Below are 19,203 nucleotides of genomic sequence, written 5' to 3'. Positions count from 1 at the left end.
CACCTTCGTGGACAAAAATAAAATAATAGTCGTTTCTGTTGCGGTTGTACTTGTGAGTTTGCAGTGTTTGGTTATCCATATTGAGCCACTGTATGCCATGCATTCGTGTAAAATAGAAATGTCTCATTGGTTCATTCGTGGGCTGGATCTAAACTAGAGTCCAATGGGAGGTTGTGTCTTTAGAGGAATGATAAGGTCTGTAGAGGCATAATCACTATTAATTCGGTGCATTTTCATGTTTTTAACTGTGAGGGCCGCTGTTGGTTAACAAGACGTTATTCTATTGGCTCATGGGTGGCTGCGCAGTGATCCCTACCTCAGTATTGCTATAATCTGTAGCCGAGAAGGATAAATGCAGGTATTGGCAATACCTCGAGATGTTTTATTTTGGAATTCATCGGGTTGTCATTTGGATTACGACTTTACCATTTAAATAATCATTACAATGGATATTTGGCGTTTGTTCGATGTTCCACTCAGCCTGTGGAGGAAAGGCTTTGGTTACAGATGGCAAGTACTGTGCATTGTTTTTTGCGTGATCTGGGTTGACAATGTGACAGGACAAGCACGATACTCCATCCTAGAGGAGATGGCAGAGGGATCTTTTGTCGGTAATATTGCGAAGGACTTGGGTTTGGAGGTCAGTCGGCTTGTTACTGGTAAAGCTCGCATTGTAACAAAGGGGAGTCGTCAGTATGTTGATCTCAACAGAGACAAAGGCACTCTGGTTGTTAAAGAGAGAATAGACAGAGAGGAGCTCTGCAAGCAGACTACGCCTTGCAGCTTTAGTTTTGAGGTTATAATCGAAAATCCCATCCAATTGTATCGAATAACAGTCGAGGTCCGGGATATAAACGACAATGCCCCTTCCTTTTTGAGAGATAGTGTTAACCTGGAAATTAGCGAGTCTGCGCTGTCTGGAGCTCGCTTCTCATTAGATAACGCAATGGACTCGGACGTGGGCACGAATAGCTTACAAAACTATGCACTCAAGCCATCAGATCATTTTAAATTAGCAGTACATAGGAACAGTGATAGTAAATACGTCGAAATGATTCTGCAGACCCCATTAGACAGAGAGAGTCAGGAAGATCTTACGTTGCTCCTTATAGCAACCGATGGGGGGGATCCGCAAAAATCCGGAACTGTTCGCATCCACGTTACAGTGCAGCCCAGCCTCACATTCAATTCGCGCATATATGTACAAAATGTATTTCAGCAGATTTCGTGCGTTTTTGTGCATTTTTGGGGTGGTTCAATTCGTTTGAAAATACACGAATTTCTGTGCTACTTAATTCGTGCGAAAAGACACGAATTTAACCAGTAGGCGACACACAAGCCGTTGCAACAACCATAGACGTGATCGCCTGTATTTATTTATTTTACGTTATGAATATATAGATATATTGTCTTTTTTTAACCATATAACCATAAGAGGTTATATATATATATATATTGTCTTTTTTTAATCCCTATTAAAACATTGTGGTTTTATGCCTATATGTACTGTTTTCGATTTTTCTGAACAGACTTTTCAGTATAGAATGCATGTAAGCAATGCATGATGGTTAATGGTGTTTTATTCGGTTGTAGTTCCATGTATTTCTTAAAAAATAAACGTGTAAACCATTTTTATTGACCAGAATGTAACTGAAAATACAATGGCAGCCTTGCCATTGTCCATCAATAAAAAAACGTGTTTTTTTCGTATAACATTTGGGGAAACGTATGCACAGTCATTGTAGTCTTACATTTTGTTGGCCAACCAAAATTACCAAAACGTTAACCCGTAATAAGGCTAGGGTGGCTGAGTGTAAATACATGGCTCTGAGTGTAAGCACCTTTTCACTAGAAACGTTCTTGTGTTCAAATTACCGTCAGTACGAAATAGCTAGAAAGCTTTCGTATTTCCACTTGGCTGCACCTACGGTTACGATAACGATAAATCAAGTGCAATACCTGCGTCGACCTGTGTCGAGCAGCAAAACACCGGAAAGCTTCTAGCCTACCGGAAAGTTACAAGAACAAGAATAGTTACCTAATCCGGTCATGTGACACTCTGGATGCCCCCTAAAAGCAATTTCAACCGTTTTGAAAAATGACGCCTGGTAACCCCAAAAAAATACCAGGTGCACGAAAAGTTTGGACTTAGAATATTTTTTGAAAACCTCCATAAATCACTCAGGCCAGCACCCATTGATTTGGGGCGGTAGTATAGTGCTCCCAGATCGGGTATGGAAGTCTGGATCCCCCCTAAAAGCATTTAAGGCTCTGTGTGTCTTTAAGCACCATACTTTTTCACTCCATCCTTGCTGTGTGTGTGTGTGTGTGTGTGTGTGTGTGTGTGAGAGAGAGCTTTTCTTTGACATCTGTTTAGAGAAATGACTGATTTACAGTTCATGAGGGTTGACCGATTCACACATTTAAAGTTTTGGAAAGATCTGACTTTTTTAAACCTTTGAAACAGCACCTATGACCCCATTTTAAGGCACTTCCGGTTGGCACAGGAAGCTATAAGTAAATACATATCCTGATCGGGGTATGCTTTTACAGAATCCTGAGTTTTAAGTCTATACGTTAAGAACTGACTGATTTACACAGGGTTGAATGCACTATATATCACAAACTGCTGGTTGGGTATGGCAAAACACTTTTAGGGTGATTTTATCACTCCCGGTTGCTCCAGGAAGCTTAGAATCAACACAGGTAGACCTCATAGTGGCTTGGTGGATTGTCATTGAAGACAGGTTCATAAGACATTCATAACCCACATAGGCTTCAGGTTGAATTTAGGGGTGCAGGCAATGAGCTCCTATGGGGTGAGATGTCATTGTAAACTGTTTGATGTAAACACCTTCTTTTAACTGTTAAGGGTTAATGCCACACGGTCAAGGTTAGGCTTGCACAGAGACCTTAGGAACGTTCCTGAGGTCAAATTGTGCTTCTAAACCTTAACGGCTCTCCCTCTGTCTCCCAAAAGCAAAAGACTTGAAATGTAGGTCAAGGGTCATCTTCTTGTCACTGTCGCTGCGCTCAGACCGAGCAAGCTACGGTCAAGCGGGGCATCTCGTTGAACTCGGCACGGCCTGGAGACTATGGTGATGTCATTTTTAGTGGTGATTTCAGAATGCTATTTTGGTGTTTTTTCACTGTTTAAACATATTACAAATGCACGTTACATTTGCAATATGATTCAACAGTGAAAAACATCACATCATATTGCAAATGTAACGTTACATTTGCAATAGGATTCAATGGGCATGTACCATTACGAATTTGGCATTCTCTTAAATACTGCAGAAATGCAAAAATGACTGGCCTGATGACCTCGGGATGGCCGGGCAGTGATAGTGGTTCCTCTCCATCGCTCGTTGTGTTAAATTTCATCATGTCGATTTTGGTGATGGTACCTCACTGTTGAAACATATTGCAAATGCACAAAAGTCAACTAGCAAGTCAGTGTCCATCAGTCAATTAGATATTTTCAGACACCAAACTGATACCATCTGACTCCAAACTCACTTTTTCCAACTCGTTTAGAAGCCAACTATCACATATTTCAGAGCAGGCCCGAAATTCACGCGCCTTCCATTTAAACCATAATAAAACAAATAATACGTAGTTATGTTCTAGCTGCGGGTCCAGTTCTCACATTATGTTTAGCCCTATGTGAGGCGACCTCGAATCCCAAGTTTCGGCTCGATAGGTCATTCGGTGCCCGAGCAAAACCTTAATTGGTGCTGAAATTCCACTTTTTTCCATGCCTTGCTACGGGGTCCTTGAATGAGCTATCGGACAGAAATGTTGGGGTCCGTCTCTATGGGCCGAGCCGGTTTCAATGCACCTAGTCTTGCAACTCTAGGACTTTTCTAAATGTCGCCATTTTGTAATGCTCAAAATGAATTGAAGTCATTGCAAATGCACGAGGCTTTTAATCGGTCCGAGAACCTTCTAGAGCCACATAACTCACCGTGCTTAATCGACCTGAGCTCTAGAACAGGTTTGTAAAGTTTCAGAACTCTAGGTCTGACGGTTCTTTAAAAGTTCGAACAAAAGTAACTATTGCAGGCACTGTCTGCCTCTAAGCCCCTCAGTGTGTCACTCCATCCTTTCTGTGTGGGTGTGTAAAATTTTCCTTGAAATCTGATGGGATGAATGACTGATTTACAGTTCATGAGGGTTGCCTATTCACATATATTACGTTTTGGAAAGATTTGACTTTTTTAACCCTTCGAAACAGCCCTTTTGACACCAATTATGGCACTTCCGGTTGGCACAGGAAGCTGAAAGTAAACACATATCCTCATTGGAGTGGGCTTTTACAGAATCCTGAGTTTTAAGTCTATACGTTAAGAACTCACTGATTTACATAGGGTTGAATGCACTATTTCTCTCAAACTGCAGGTTGGGTATGGCAAACACTTTTAGGGTGATTTAACCACTTCCGGTTGCTCCAGGAAGCTTAGAATCGACACAGGTAGACCTCATAGTGGCCTGATGGATTGTCATCGAAGACAGGTTCATAAGGCATTATTAACCCACATAGGCTTCAGATTGAATTTAGGGGAGCAGGTAATGTATTCAAACAGTCATTGTAAACGGTTTGATGTTAACACCTTCTTTTAACTGTTAAGGGTTAATGCCACACGGTCAATGTTAGGCTTGCACAGATCGGGAGGACCTTAGGAACGTTCCTGAGGTCAAATTGTGCTTCTAACCTTAACGGTTCTCTCTCTGTCTCCCAAAAGCAAAAAATTATGAAATTGAGGTCAAAGGGTCATTTGGGTCCTTCTTCTTGTCACTGTCGCTGCACTCAGACCGAGCGAGCTACGGTCAAGCGGGGCATCTCGTTGAACTCGGCACGGCCTGGAGATAATGGTAATGCCATTGCAGGCTTTGTGTGTCTTTAACTTCTTGCGACTATAGGGGGTGCTGTTTCAAATTAGCATAATTGTCTCTACAGATGAAACGGCTTCCTACTCAATTCTTGATCGTACAATATGCATATTATTACTATTATTGGATAGAAAACAGTCTCTAGTTTCTATAGGCGTTGGAATTTTGTCTCTGAGTGGAACAGAACTCATTCTACAGCAATTTCCCTGACATGGAGTCAGATTTCACACATTTTGGCCCCTGATCTGGAGTCAGTTTAAAGGCCACTGTTATTGCTATGAGGATACGGACACTGCTTACGTCTTCCCCTGGATGCCTTTACGTGATGACGCTTTGAACGGTATCGATTGCGCAATCACAGCCACTATAAATGGAAAAAACCTGTAGGTAGGAACTCTTTTCCAGATGCACCGGGCGCGCGGTGGACACCGACCTGCACTTTTTCCAAGCATTAGTGTAGGCAGTAATATTTCTCCGGTCATGTTTCTACTCGTTATAGGAGTTAAAAACATCATAAGGTAGTTAATTTGAACCGTTGTATAGCAATTTATATCCTTTTAGTGCGATTTTGAGGCATTGCTTTGTTGTGCACTTTGACGCGCTGGGCACATTTCGGGCTCCCGGTCGTACGTTAGTGGGCATTTCGACGGACAAGTGGACATCTTTCGACCAAAAGAAGATTAGACCCAAGAAAGGATTCTTTGCCCAAGATTCTGATGGAAGAACAGCTCACAGTAAGAACAATTTATGATGATAAATCGTGTTTCTGTCGATAAATGTTAAACGTTTATGTCGCCATCTTGTTTGCTATAGCTTCGCTTGGCGCAACCTGTATTGAAAAGTAAGGATAATTTAAAAAATGTAAATCAGCGATTGCATTAAGAACTAATTTGTCTTTCGATTCCTGTCAACCCTGTATTTTTTAGTCAAGTATATGATTAGCTATTGATTAAACTAGATCACTCAAAGATGGCGACCGACAATTCCAGGCTTGTTTTGCTACTATTTTCATTGTATAACCACGGTTTTTTATGGCTAAATATGCACATTTTCGAACAAACTGTATATGTATGTTGTAATATGATGTTACAGGAGTGTCATCTGAAGGATTCTGAGAAGGTTAGTGAAAAAATTAATATATTTTGGCGATGATATGATATCGCTCTCTTTGGCTAGAATCAGTGCTCGGGTAACGTTTGCGTATGTGGTATGCTAATATAACGATTTATTGTGTTTTCGCCGTAAAACACTTAGAAAATCTGAAATGTTGTCTGAATTCACAAGATCTGTGTCTGTCCATTGCTATGTGCTGTGTATTTTTAAGAAATGTTTTATGATGAGTAAATTGGTAATACACGTTGCTGTCTATAGTAATTCTAGGAGCTTTGGTGAGATTTGTGATGCTGGCTGCAATGGCAAACTATGATTTATACCTGAAATATGCACATTTTTCTAACAAAACCTATCCTATACCATAAATATGTTATCAGACTGTCATCTGATGAGGTTTTTTCTTGGTTAGTGGCTATCAATATCTTAGTTTAGCCGAATTGGTGATAGCTACTGGTGTTGAGAGAAAATGGTGGACAAAGAAAAATGGTGATTTTTGCTAACGTGTTTAGCTAATAGATTTACATATTGTGTCTTCCCTGTAAAACATTTTAAAAATCTGAAATGGTGGCTTTATTCACAAGATCTGTATCTTTCATTAGGTGTCTTGGACTTGTGATTTAATGATATTTAGATGCTACTATTTAATTGTGACGCTATGCTAGCGATGCTAATCAGTGTGGGGGGGGGGTGGGGGGTGATCCCGGATCCGGGGTTGAGGCTCGTTAGAGGTTAAGCACCGTACTTTTTCACTCCATCCTTGCTGTGTGTGTGTGTGTGTGAGAGCTTTTATTTGACATCTGTTGAGAGAAATGACTGATTTACAGTTCATGAGGGTTGCCTAATCACACAAGTGCAGTTTTGAAAAGATCTGACCTTTTTAACCCTTCGAAACTGACCCTATGGCACCATTTTAAGGTACTTCCGGTTGACATAGGAAGCTGAAAGTGAACACATATCCTCCTTGGGGTAGGCTCTTATATAATATTGAGTTTTAAGTCTTTATGTTAAGAACTGACTTATTTACAGAGGGTTAAATGAGTGTGTGTTATTTCATAAAATCACATAAAATCACAGAATTCTCGCAGAGCTTCGAGACCCACTTAAAAAATGTTCGTCTGAACACACTGCAACTGGATCTGTAACTTTTTTTTATTTTTTATTCCTTTTTGTGAACATTACCAATTTGTCAATGTACGATTTCTCTTAAATTACGATAGATAAATGGCTGGTTCTTTTTTTCCTGATACCGTATGCTTATGTACTTTGACGTGAAGCGGTCAAATTAGCACCCTACTTTGCGTTTTTGACCTTTAATCCCAGAAAAATGGCCATAACTCAAAAAGCGTTGAGGCCTCGACGCCATCTTGTTCGGGGCCAACTGTCCATTACGCCAAACCTACGCTCACCAAGTTTCGTCTTCGAAATAAGTTTAGGAGAAAAGGCCACGTGAATTTGCAATGTGCTTGTGCATTTGCAATATGATTTATTTTCCCTCTGGTGGGAATTTCCGAGACTGCGGAAAAATTGTTATTTTTATAAAACGGAAACCAAACGTCCGAGAGATTTCGTTTGATGACTTCCTGAAAGACCTCTCCCCCGCGCACGGCCCGACGCCGTCCGCGAATTTTAGAAACGTCGCCGGACGTCTAGTACATTTGCAATGTGGCGTTTCTCACTAACCATATGGCGAGTGCTAAAATGTTCCCTTAAGGTATGGAAAGGCCTTGGAAAGGCCATAAGTGTAAGCCAACATAATTCATTATTTTACATTAACCTGTTTAACATGTAATACATGCATTATGAAGAAAATGGTGTAATTTAGGCTCCACGAAATATGAAATGGGTTATGAAGAAAATCGTGTATGGTTGCCTACATGACAAAAAGGCGTTCTGATTACAAGTGCACCAGTATCCAAAGTATTAAGCGAAATCAAGCACAGAAAACAGCATTGGCATTAATAAAACAATATTTCCCACGAATTAAGTCGCACGTAAATGTGCGTCTTTTCTCAAAAATTCTGTTCAGCAAGTCTAAAACAGTACATATAGGCATACAACGACACATTTTAAAACATGGTTTTAAACAAAGACAACATTTCTGTATATTCATGACGTTGAATTAGCCATTAAGAAGAACAAAAATGAAATACAAATTATCGCGTCTACATGGTTGTTGCAACGGCTTGTGTGTCGCCTACTGGTTAAATTCGTGTCTTTTCGCACGAATTAAGTAGCACAGAAATTCGTGTATTTTCAAACGAATTGAACCACCCCAAAAATGCACAAAAACGCACGAAATCTGCTGAAATACATTTTGTACTTATATGCGCGAATTGAATGTGAGGCTGTGTTGCACAGTGCTAGATGCGAACGATAACGCTCCAGTTTGCAGTCAATCTGTTTACAAGGCTGTAGTGAGAGAAAACTCCCCAAAAGGCACACTGATAACAACAGTCAACGCTGCGGATGCTGATAATGGGTCATATGGAAAAGTGTCGTATTCCATGACCTCAAGAGATGCAAAGGAGTTGTTTCAGATAAATGCGGAAACAGGAGAGATCAGAGTATCAGACAAATTAGATTACGAAGAGGAAAACAGTTATCAGTTGAATGTGAAAGCAAAAGACCACGGTGGTCTTTCCGATATATGTAAAGTTGTTATTGAAATTATTGACGAGAATGATAATTCTCCAACAATACAACTGATGTCTTTTTCCAATACCATAGCAGAGAATTCCCCTCCTGGAACTAGCCGTGATAAATGTAGAGGATGCAGATGCTGGAAAGAACGGCGTGGTGCACTGTTCTATAAACCCAGATATGCCATTCAAAATTGAGTCGTCAATGACCGACTATTATAGCTTAGTAACTGATGGCATCCTCGACCGAGAATCGATTTCAGAATACAACGTCACCATAAATGTATCAGACGACGGGACACCGATTCTCTTCAGTAATAAAACAGTGACAGTGAAAGTGACAGATGTCAATGACAACCCACCGGCCTTTGACCGCTGTGTCTATGAGGCATTTGTACAGGAGAACAATTCGCCGGGGGTCTCCATATTCACTATCAGAGCGAGTGATGCTGACTCTGGTCAAAATGCGCGCTTGTCCTACTACCTGGAGGACAGGGATATAAATGGGGTAGATGTCTCATCACTGGTCTCGGTAAATTCAGAGAATGGGGTTATTCATGCGGTGCGCTCATTTGATTATGAACAAGTAAAAGAGTTTCATTGTAATATTACTGCGCGAGACGGAGGGTCCCCTCCCCTCAGTGCTACTGTTACTCTGCACATTTCTATCCAAGACCAGAACGATAACGCGCCTCAGGTTCTCTACCCAGTACAGGCTAGTAGCTCTCTGGTGGCTGAAATGGTGCCTCGTTCAGCAGATGTGGGCTATCTTGTCACTAAAGTGGTGGCTGTTGATGTGGACTCTGGACAGAATGCCTGGCTCTCATATAAACTGCAAAAAGCGTCAGACAGGGCGCTGTTTGAAGTGGGTTTACAGAATGGAGAAATAAGAACCATACGCCAGGTCACTGATAAAGATGCTGTGAAACAAAAGCTCACTGTTGTAATCGAGGACAACGGGCAGCCCTCTCGATCAGCTACAGTCAATGTGAACGTGGCGGTGGCGGACAGCTTCCCTGAAGTGCTCTCAGAATTCAGTGACTTTATGCACGACAAGGATTACAACGATAACTTGACTTTTTATCTTGTTTTGGCCTTGGCTGTCGTGTCTTTTCTCTTCATCTCGTGTGTAGTGGTTATAATATCGGTTAAGATCTACAGATGGAGACAATTTCGCAACTTCCACCACTCCAATCTCCCAGTTATTCCATGTTATCCACCCCGTTACGCTGACGCTGGAGGTCAGCGCAACACGTGTACAACTATGAGGTGTGCATGACGACTGACTCGAGGAAAAGTGACTGTAAATTCGCCAGACCTTTTAGTCAGAACGTTTTAATAATGGACCCGAGCTCTACTATGACCAGAGGCCATGCGACCTTGCATCGCTCTCAGAATGATAAAAGCTTTCTGGATGACCCGGATTATCCTGAGGAGGTGAGACGCTGACATATTACGTCAGTTGTTTACGGTTTGGTCCTAGAGGTATTTAAATGTATTTGAAAACAAGTAGCTAGGCTATTTTACAATACTTTAAAATACTTAAAATATAAGTAGTTGATTCGGAAAAAATAAAATAAAGGTCAAACAAACAGAACATAATAAGACATATTTAAAATACACGCAGTAGAACCCAGGTCGGGTATAAGTTATTTAGATGTTCCATCAGTTTAGGTGCTTTCTTTATCATCTTGTTTATCTGTCTTCATCCTGAATTAAACCCACATGGTTTGCTTTTATCCACAATGTTTGGGTTTTCAGAAAGGTGTTGTAGAAAATCGTTATTCTTGTCGAAGTGGGTGTATTGCAATCCGTATAGCGGTTCTATTCAGACTGTCACATAGCACACCTTTATTTGTTGGCAAAAGACATGTAAGTCTTTTCTGTTGAGGTTGTACTTTTTGTTGTACGTGTGCCATGCATCCATGTAAAATAGAAATGCATAATTGGTGCATCCGTGTAAAATAGAAATGCGTCATTGGTGCATCCGTGTAAAATAGAAATGCGTCATTGGTGCATCCGTGTAAAATAGAAATGCGTCATTGGTGCATCCGTGTAAAATAGAAATGCGTCATTGGTGCATCCGTGTAAAATAGAAATGCGTCATTGGTGCATTCGTGGGCTGGATCAAAATCAGAGTCCTATGGGTGTTCGTGTCTAAAGAGGAGTGATCAGCTATGTAGAGGCATATACAGTATTCATTTGGTGCATTTATTACCCTTTTCTAACTGTGAGCGCCGCTGTTGGTTAACAAGACAATATTATATTGGCTCAAGGGTGATTGAGCAGTGATCCCTACCTCAGTATTGCTATACTCCTTCAGAGATACACCGCTAGATATACTCGACTTCATTTGCAGCCGAGAAGGATAAATGCAGGCATTGACAATATCTCCAGATATTATCTTTTGGAATTCCTAATGTTGTCATTTGGATTACAACTTTACAATTTATATAGACACACAATGGATATTTGTCGTTTGTTCGATGTTCCACTCAGCCTACGGAAGAAATGCTTTGGTTACAGATGGCAAGTACTGTGCATCGTTTGTTGCGTGAACTGGGTAGATAATGTGACTGGACAAGCACGGTATTCTATCCCAGAGGAAATGAGCGAGGGATCTTTTGTCGGTAATATTGCGAAGGACTTGGGTTTGGAGGTCATTCGGCTTGTTACTGGTAAAGCTCGCATTGTAACAAAGGGGAGTTGTCAGTATGTTGATCTCAACAGAGACAAATGCACTCTAGTTGTTAAAGAGAGAATAGACAGAGAGGAGCTCTGCAAGCAGACTACGCCTTGCAGCTTTAGTTTTGAGGTTATAATCGAAAATCCCATCCAATTGTATCGAATAACAGTCGAGGTCCGGGATATAAACGACAATGCCCCTTCCTTTCAGAGAGATAGTGTTAACCTGGAAATTAGCGAATCTGCCGTGTCTGGAGCTCGCTTCTCGTTAGACAGTGCAGAGGACCGGGACGTTGGCGTTAATAGCATCCAAAGCTATACCCTGAAACCAGTAAATCATTTCACTCTAGAGTTACATAGCCTAACTGACGGCGGGAAATATGTCGAGATGATTTTGCAAAATCCGTTAGATAGAGAGAGACAGGAGGAATTTACGCTGTTGCTTATAGCAAACGATGGGGGTGATCCTCAAAAATCTGGCACTCTTCATATCCATGTAATTGTAATAGATGCCAATGATAATGCCCCCGTTTGCAGCCAGTCTGTTTATAAAGCAGATATCAAAGAAAATTCCCCAATAGGAACCTTTATAACAACTGTAAGCGCTGCTGATGCTGATAGTGGGTCGTACGGGAAAGTGTCCTATTCTATTGCCCATGTAAGCAGAGAAGCGAATGGTCTATTTCAGATGAATGCGGAAACGGGGGAGATAACAGTGTCAGCCCAGTTAGATTATGAAAAGGAGAAAAACTACCAATTAAATGTAAAAGCAAGAGACCATGGTGGTCTTACCAATACATGTAAAGTTGTTATTGAAATTTTTGATGAGAATGATAATTTTCCAACAATACAACTGATGTCTTTTTCCAATACCATAGCAGAGAATTCCCCTCCTGGAACTAGCCGTGATAAATGTAGAGGATGCAGATGCTGGAAAGAACGGCGTGGTGCACTGTTCTATAAACCCAGATATGCCATTCAAAATTGAGTCGTCAATGACCGACTATTATAGCTTAGATGGCATCCTCGACCGAAAATCGATTTCAGAATACAACGTCACCATAAATGTATCAGACGACGGGACACCGATTCTCTTCAGTAATAAAACAGTGACAGTGAAAGTGACAGATGTCAATGACAACCCACCGGCCTTTGACCACTGTGTCTATGAGGCATTTGTACAGGAGAACAATTCGCCGGGGGTCTCCATATTCACTATCAGAGCGAGTGATGCTGACTCTGGTCAAAATGCGCGCTTGTCCTACTACCTGGAGGACAGTGAGATAAATGGGGTACATGTCTCTTCACTGGTCTCGGTAAATTCAGAGAATGGGGTTATTCACGCGGTGCGCTCATTTGATTATGAGCAACTTAAACAGTTTCATTTTAATATAACCGCGCGAGACGGAGGGTCCCCGCCCTTCAGTGAAACTGTTACTGTACATATTTCTATCCAAGACCAGAACGATAACGCGCCCCAGGTTCTCTTCCCAGTACAGACGAGTAGCTCTCTGGTGGCTGAAATGGTGCCTCGTTCAGCAGATGTGGGATATCTTGTCACTAAAGTGGTGGCTGTTGATGTGGACTCTGGACAGAATGCCTGGCTCTCATATAAACTGCAGAAAGCGTCAGACAGGGCGCTGTTTGAAGTAGGCCTACAGAATGGAGAAATAAGAACCATACGCCAGGTCACTGATAAAGATGCTGTGAAACAAAAGCTCACTGTTGTAGCGGCGGACAACGGGCAGCCCTCTCGATCAGCTACTGTCAATGTGAACGTGGCGGTGGCGGACAGCTTCCCTGAAGTGATCTCAGAATTCAGTGACTTTACGCATGACAAAGAATACCACGATCACTTTACTTTTTATTTAATTTTGGCATTGGCTGTCATGTCTTTTCTCTTCATCTCGTGTGTAGTGGTTATAATATCAGTTAAGATTTACAGATGGAGACAATTTCGCAACTTCCACCACTCCAATCTCCCAGTTATTCCATGTTATCCACCCCGTTACGCAGACGCTGGAGGGACAGGCACTCTGCAACACGTGTACAACTATGAGGTGTGCATGACGACTGACTCGAAGAAGAATGACTGTAAATTCGCCAGACCTTTTAGTCAGAACGTTTTAATAATGGACCCGAGCTCTACTATGACCAGAGACAATGCGACCTTGCAACGTTCTCAGAATGAGAAAAGCTTTCTGGATGACCCGGATTCTCCTGAGCAGGTGAGACGGCTGTACAGAAATATTACATGCGATGTTTAGTGAAAGTAAACTGCTGAGCTTGCAATATGTTTGGATGCATTTCTTATCAGTACATTCTGTAAATCCTTTGTGGGGTCCTGATGGGGTTGGAGGTAGGGGGGGGGGGGGTATGTGTATTGTCAGCACATTCGTCAGGCCAATCAAATGATGTATTTGTTTCATAATGTAGTTTATTAAGTAGACCTAGTTAGTCTTGAAAAAAGAAAGCACTTACAGGGTGCTGTTTCGTGAAGAAGAATGGGCCTACTATACTCAGAAAAATAGAAATGTCCCCTTTTCAGGACCCAGTTTCCAAAGATAATTCGTAAAAATCCAAATAACTTCACAGATCTTCATTGTAAAGGGTTTAATCACTGTTTCCCATGCTTGTTGAATGAACCATAAACAATTAATGAACTTGCACCTGTGGAACGGTCGTCAAGACACTAACAGCTTACAGACGGTAGGCAAATAAGGTCACAGTTATGACAACTTATGACAGTAAAGAGGCCTTTCTACTGACTCTGAAAAACACCAAAAGAAAGATGCCCAGGGTCCCTGCTCATCTGCGTGAACGTGCCTGGCAAGTCTGGTGCAGTGCATAAGGAGGAGATGCACTGCAGTACTTAATGCAGCTGGTGGCCACACCAGATATTGACTGTTACTTTTGATTTTGACCCCCCCCCCCCCCTTTATTCAGGGACACATGATTCAATTTCTGTTAGTCACATGTCTGTGGAACTTGTTCAGTTTATGTCTCAGTTGTTGAATCTTGTTATGTAAATGTACATATTTACACATGTTACGTTTGCTGAAAATAAACGCAGTTGACAGTGAGTGTCTTTTTTTGCTGAGTTTACATGATAGTAGCAGTGTCTTAACGTTTAAGGCGTTTCAGCACCACGCTTAGTGGACATTGCCCCAGTCATACTAGGCTGTTCCGCCACGAAGCAGACAGCTGCAGTTTATTTTTGTAGGTTTTATTTACTGCGTTGTGGAACGCATCATTTGAGGCCAAAAGCCATTCATTTGTATTTATTTAAAAAAAATATTCCACAAAACTTGATCCTTCTCAGCACAGTAAATTATGCCGATAACGTTATAGAAATAGCTTCGTAGCTTCATACATTTACATTACATTCATGATATACGTTTCAATGTTGATTTTGTACCTCTGTCTCATCATCAGGGATTTAGCATGGTTGTCATCATTATTTTGTAGATCATTGCGCTATGTTGCTCTATTGGACACACGGAACTAAAATGTTATACTTGGTGTTTCATGGGTGTCTTTCTTGGATTTGTACTGCAAGGGCCGCTGTTGATCACGGGAGGGAAATAAGAACCAAAACAATACATCGCAATGATACCTCCCCTCTGTATACAGTTAGAGAGAAAGAGGACAAAGAAAGAGAGAGTCGAGAGAGCAGCATAGGACACGATAAAAATCTTTCATTGGATTCAGGTGGAGACAGTCAATTCAGGTGGAGCCAATCAAGTAGAGTCCATTCCAATCTCCCAGTTATTCCATATTATCCACCCAGTTACGCAGACGCCGGAGGGACAGGGGCTCTGCAACACGTGTCCAACTATGAGGTGTGCATGATGACTGACTCGAGGAGAAGTGACCCTAAATTCGCCCGACCTTTTAGTCAGAACATTTTATTATTGGGGTCCTACTCCTCAGAGACTTTGCAGCACACACTGCCTGAATAAAACTTCCTGGATGAGCCAGATTTCCCATTGGAAGTTAGTTAATTTTATAAATTATTTTGTGTCTCTCATACTTCATGGTTATCCTACACCTCATCTCGTGTAGCTATTAGTTTTCACTGGTATGTTTGTTTTGTTCACTTTTAGCCAACGTGGGGCTGGTGATAGTCTACTCAGTATATATCCTAATGATCATATCCATCTGCGTATTATATTGATATGGCGTTTATGTAATGGTATACTGTAGGCTACAATATTTTGAAGCCTACACGTTGTATAATTGTACTAGGCCTGAGTGGCTGCTGCCTTGCCTTCAGTAGACTTCATCCACAATTCCAGCACCTTGGAAAGCGACAGGGACTTGCTCTACCACGTTCACTATACGGCTGGTATTTTGCTGTGTTTTATCAGGATGTTGTTCTATTTTACCACACAGTAATTAACACACATGCACTGTTTACGTTTTGTGTGTAAATTCCACCGTGTGGTAGTCAATATAATATAATAATGTGCACGTTTGAGTGAATATTTTAATGGAGTCTTTTTTACAGCTTATGTTCCCATTTCTCATTTATTCAGTCTTTGGGCTCTGAGTGCCGCTGTTGGTCAGTAGAAAAAAGTAATTATCTAACGTATAGAGGTCACTCCCATATAACTGTGATGTATAACAGAAGGCGGAGAGAGAGAGATTCACATATCTCTTCACGTCTAATAAATACAGGTTTTAACTGCAGTCCGACTGGAATTTTGAGAATTCTTCCATGATTTTGTGTTTTGCTGCTACGAGAAAGTGTCCTTCCGGATTTATATTGAGATAAACCTCTATTGTTAATAATGGAGGGAGGATTTATCATATTTAACATCATGAGATGGCAACTGTTTTGCTGTCTGCATTGGCAACTACGGTTGTGTTTCTTTGCGTGCTTAATCCAGACCGTTTGTGGTCAAATTCGCTATTCTATTCCCGAGGAATTGAAGAAAGGATATTTTGTTAGGAATATTGCGCAGGATTTAGGGTTAAATGTGGGACGACTGAGAGCAGGCAGGGCTCGTATCGTCACCGGAGACAGCATTCAGTACACAGAGCTGAAGACAGATAACGGGGTATTGGTCGTCAGCGAGAGGATTGACCGAGAGCAGCTCTGTGGTGATTTACTCCATGTAGCTTTACTTTCGAAATAATCTTAGAGAACCCGATTGAACTTCACAGTGTCACTGTGGAAATTTTGGATGTCAATGATCACTCACCGATATTTAAAAAACAAGAGATCAAATTGGGAATCAGTGAGTCTGCTGCACCGGGAGCGCGCTTTGTTTTGGGGAGCGCCGAGGACCCTGATGTTGGAATAAACGCTCTTCAGAATTACATATTAACTCCTAATGATAACTTCATCCTGAAACAACATACTCGACCTGCCGGGCTGAAATATGCAGAGATGGTGCTTCAGAAGCCGTTGGACAGAGAGCAAGAGCCCCGTATCTCTCTTACCTTAACTGCAGTCGATGGTGGAAATCCACAGAGATCTGGGTCTGTAAATATTGAGGTTACTATTTTAGATGCTAATGATAATGCGCCTGTGTTTAACCAGTCAGTCTATAGAGCAACTGTTATGGAAAATGCGTCCATAGGCACATACATCACTACCGTTAATGCCAGTGACTCAGATAGCGGATCGAATGGACTGATAACATATTCATTTTCCAACATGAACGGTAAAGTGGCCGATGTGTTTAGTGTGGATGAGAACACTGGAACTATATATGTTGTTGGGCAGCTAGATCACGAAAAAACGAAAAAGTATGACATTGGCGTCGAGGCCAAAGACCAAGGTGGTCTAGCAGATTCTAGTAAGGTTATAGTTGAAGTACTTGATGTTAATGATAATGCACCTGTGATAAATGTTATGTCTTTCTCAAATCCTGTGACTGAAGACGCACCGGTCGGTACGACAATAGCAGTTATCAATGTCAAGGACATAGACTCAGAATCGAACGGTCAGGTGACATGTAACATCAATCAAAAACGTCAGTTTAAGATCATGTCTTCTCTTACTAATTACTACACCTTGGTGACCGATTCTGCTTTCGACCGAGAAACGATTTCTGAATATAATATCACAATAAAAGCGACCGATTCTGGCTTCCCACCCCTCTCAAGTAACAAAACAGTTGTTCTTAAGATTTCTGATGTTAATGACAACGCCCCTGTGTTTGATCAGAGTGAATACTCCACATTCATCATGGAAAAGAACTCTCCGGTGATATCTATATGTACAGTGAGCGCCGCTGACTCTGATTGGAATCACAATGCACGGATATCTTACCTTTTGGAGGAGACGCAGATAGTTGGAGCCCCTGTGTCATCGTACATTTCTGTTTATTCTGAGACAGGAGTGTTGTATGCTGTACGGTCCTTTGATTATGAACGAATTAAAGAGTTTAGAGTTCATGTCAAAGCACAAGATGGAGGCTCACCGCCCCTGAGCACCAATGTGACTTTAACTGTTTTTATCAAAGACGAGAACGACAACGCTCCTCAGGTTCTCTACCCAGTACAGACTATTAGCTCTCTGGTGGCTGAAATGGTGCCTCGTTCAGCAGATGTGGGCTATCTTGTCACTAAAGTGGTGGCTGTTGATGTGGACTCTGGACAGAATGCCTGGCTCTCATATAAACTGCAGAAAGCGACAGACAGGGCGCTGTTTGAAGTAGGCCTACAGAATGGAGAAATAAGAACCATACGCCAGGTCACTGATAAAGATGCTGTGAAACAAAAACTCACTGTTGTAGTGGCGGATAACGGGCAGCCCTCTCGATCAGCTACAGTCAATGTGAACGTGGCAGTGGCGGACAGCTTCCCTGAAGTGCTCTCAGAATACCCTGACTTTACGCACGACAAGGAATACAATGATAACCTGACTTTTTATTTAATTTTGGCACTTGTTGTGGTTTCACTGCTTTTTATTTTTTCAATTATTGGTATAATTTCTGTGAAGATCTACCGGTGGAAACAGAAAAAATTATTCTATAAATCTGCAGCAAACCTCCCCGTTATCCCATATTACCCTCCCGTTTTCCCAGACGGGACCCTGGGAACCCTACAGCGTGTATACAACTATGAGGTGTGGGGAACCACTGACTCTAGGATGAGTAATGTGAAGTTTGCGAGGCCTTATAGCCAGAACACACTGGTGGACGTGAGTCGCATGGGGACAATGCAGAGTGAAATGAGAGATCAGACGGATGCTGATATCGATGGAGAGGTGAGAGGGCATATTGAAATTCATATTTACTCCTGATCAGGGTTGTTTTATAGGCTTTGTTGTGTATTGATGCATCTCTTTCACCATCGTCTCCCTCTCTTTCGGTCCAATGCTCTCTTTTCGCTCAATTGCTCTTTCTCTCTTCATCTCTCTGCGTTCGTGTGAGCACAAGCGTTGTCATTACGCATGTCTTTGTATGCACTCCACTGCATCTTTGTCTTATTTCTCTTCAAAACTATTCCTGTAACACATTCTTATCCAATATTTTAGGACACTATGGAGGTGAATTTTGCATTACGAAATATCTAAATGTTTTATGTCAACATTTATTCGGTATTTTTAAGTGTGATACATTTACGTGCCAAAACCTTAATTTCTCTAGTATTGCAATACTTTGTTTGAACCCTAAGTGCCGCTGTGGATCGCATGTAATATAAAACACAATCACACTGTGGTTTCTCCCATAATAATGCGTTTAGAAACGCACAGAAGCACAGTAACCTGGAGCTCCAGATGAGAGAATAAGGACCCTTGTCTGGATAGTACATTAGGTGTCCAAAGGCTCTTTGTTCTGTTAATGGACGCCACATTGACTGGATTCTTGTCAAATACATTCTAGGATTTATTTTCAGCCTTAATATTGTGATT

At 41.5% G+C, this 19,203-nt stretch overlaps 1 protein-coding gene and 1 pseudogene across 1 annotated transcript; both read left to right on the top strand.

Annotated features, from left to right (window-relative positions):
• The first annotated feature begins 8,333 nt into the window (after positions 1 to 8,333).
• Positions 8,334 to 9,927, top strand: LOC120043294 (annotated as a pseudogene).
• Positions 9,928 to 11,112: 1,185 nt separating this feature from the next.
• LOC120043289 (protein dachsous-like) lies at positions 11,113 to 19,055 on the top strand. The gene is given in 5 exon segments (XM_038987913.1): positions 11,113 to 12,233; positions 12,235 to 13,561; positions 16,226 to 16,442; positions 16,445 to 18,555; positions 19,035 to 19,055. Coding segments are annotated over 5 exon segments (4,797 nt in total).
• The last annotated feature ends 148 nt before the right edge of the window (positions 19,056 to 19,203 follow it).

The sequence above is a fragment of the Salvelinus namaycush genome, chromosome 3 (assembly GCF_016432855.1).
Source record: "Salvelinus namaycush isolate Seneca chromosome 3, SaNama_1.0, whole genome shotgun sequence".
NCBI lineage: Eukaryota > Metazoa > Chordata > Actinopteri > Salmoniformes > Salmonidae > Salvelinus > Salvelinus namaycush.
Note: the sequence above shows the minus strand (reverse complement) of the source record. Positions and strands in the feature narration are given on the sequence as shown.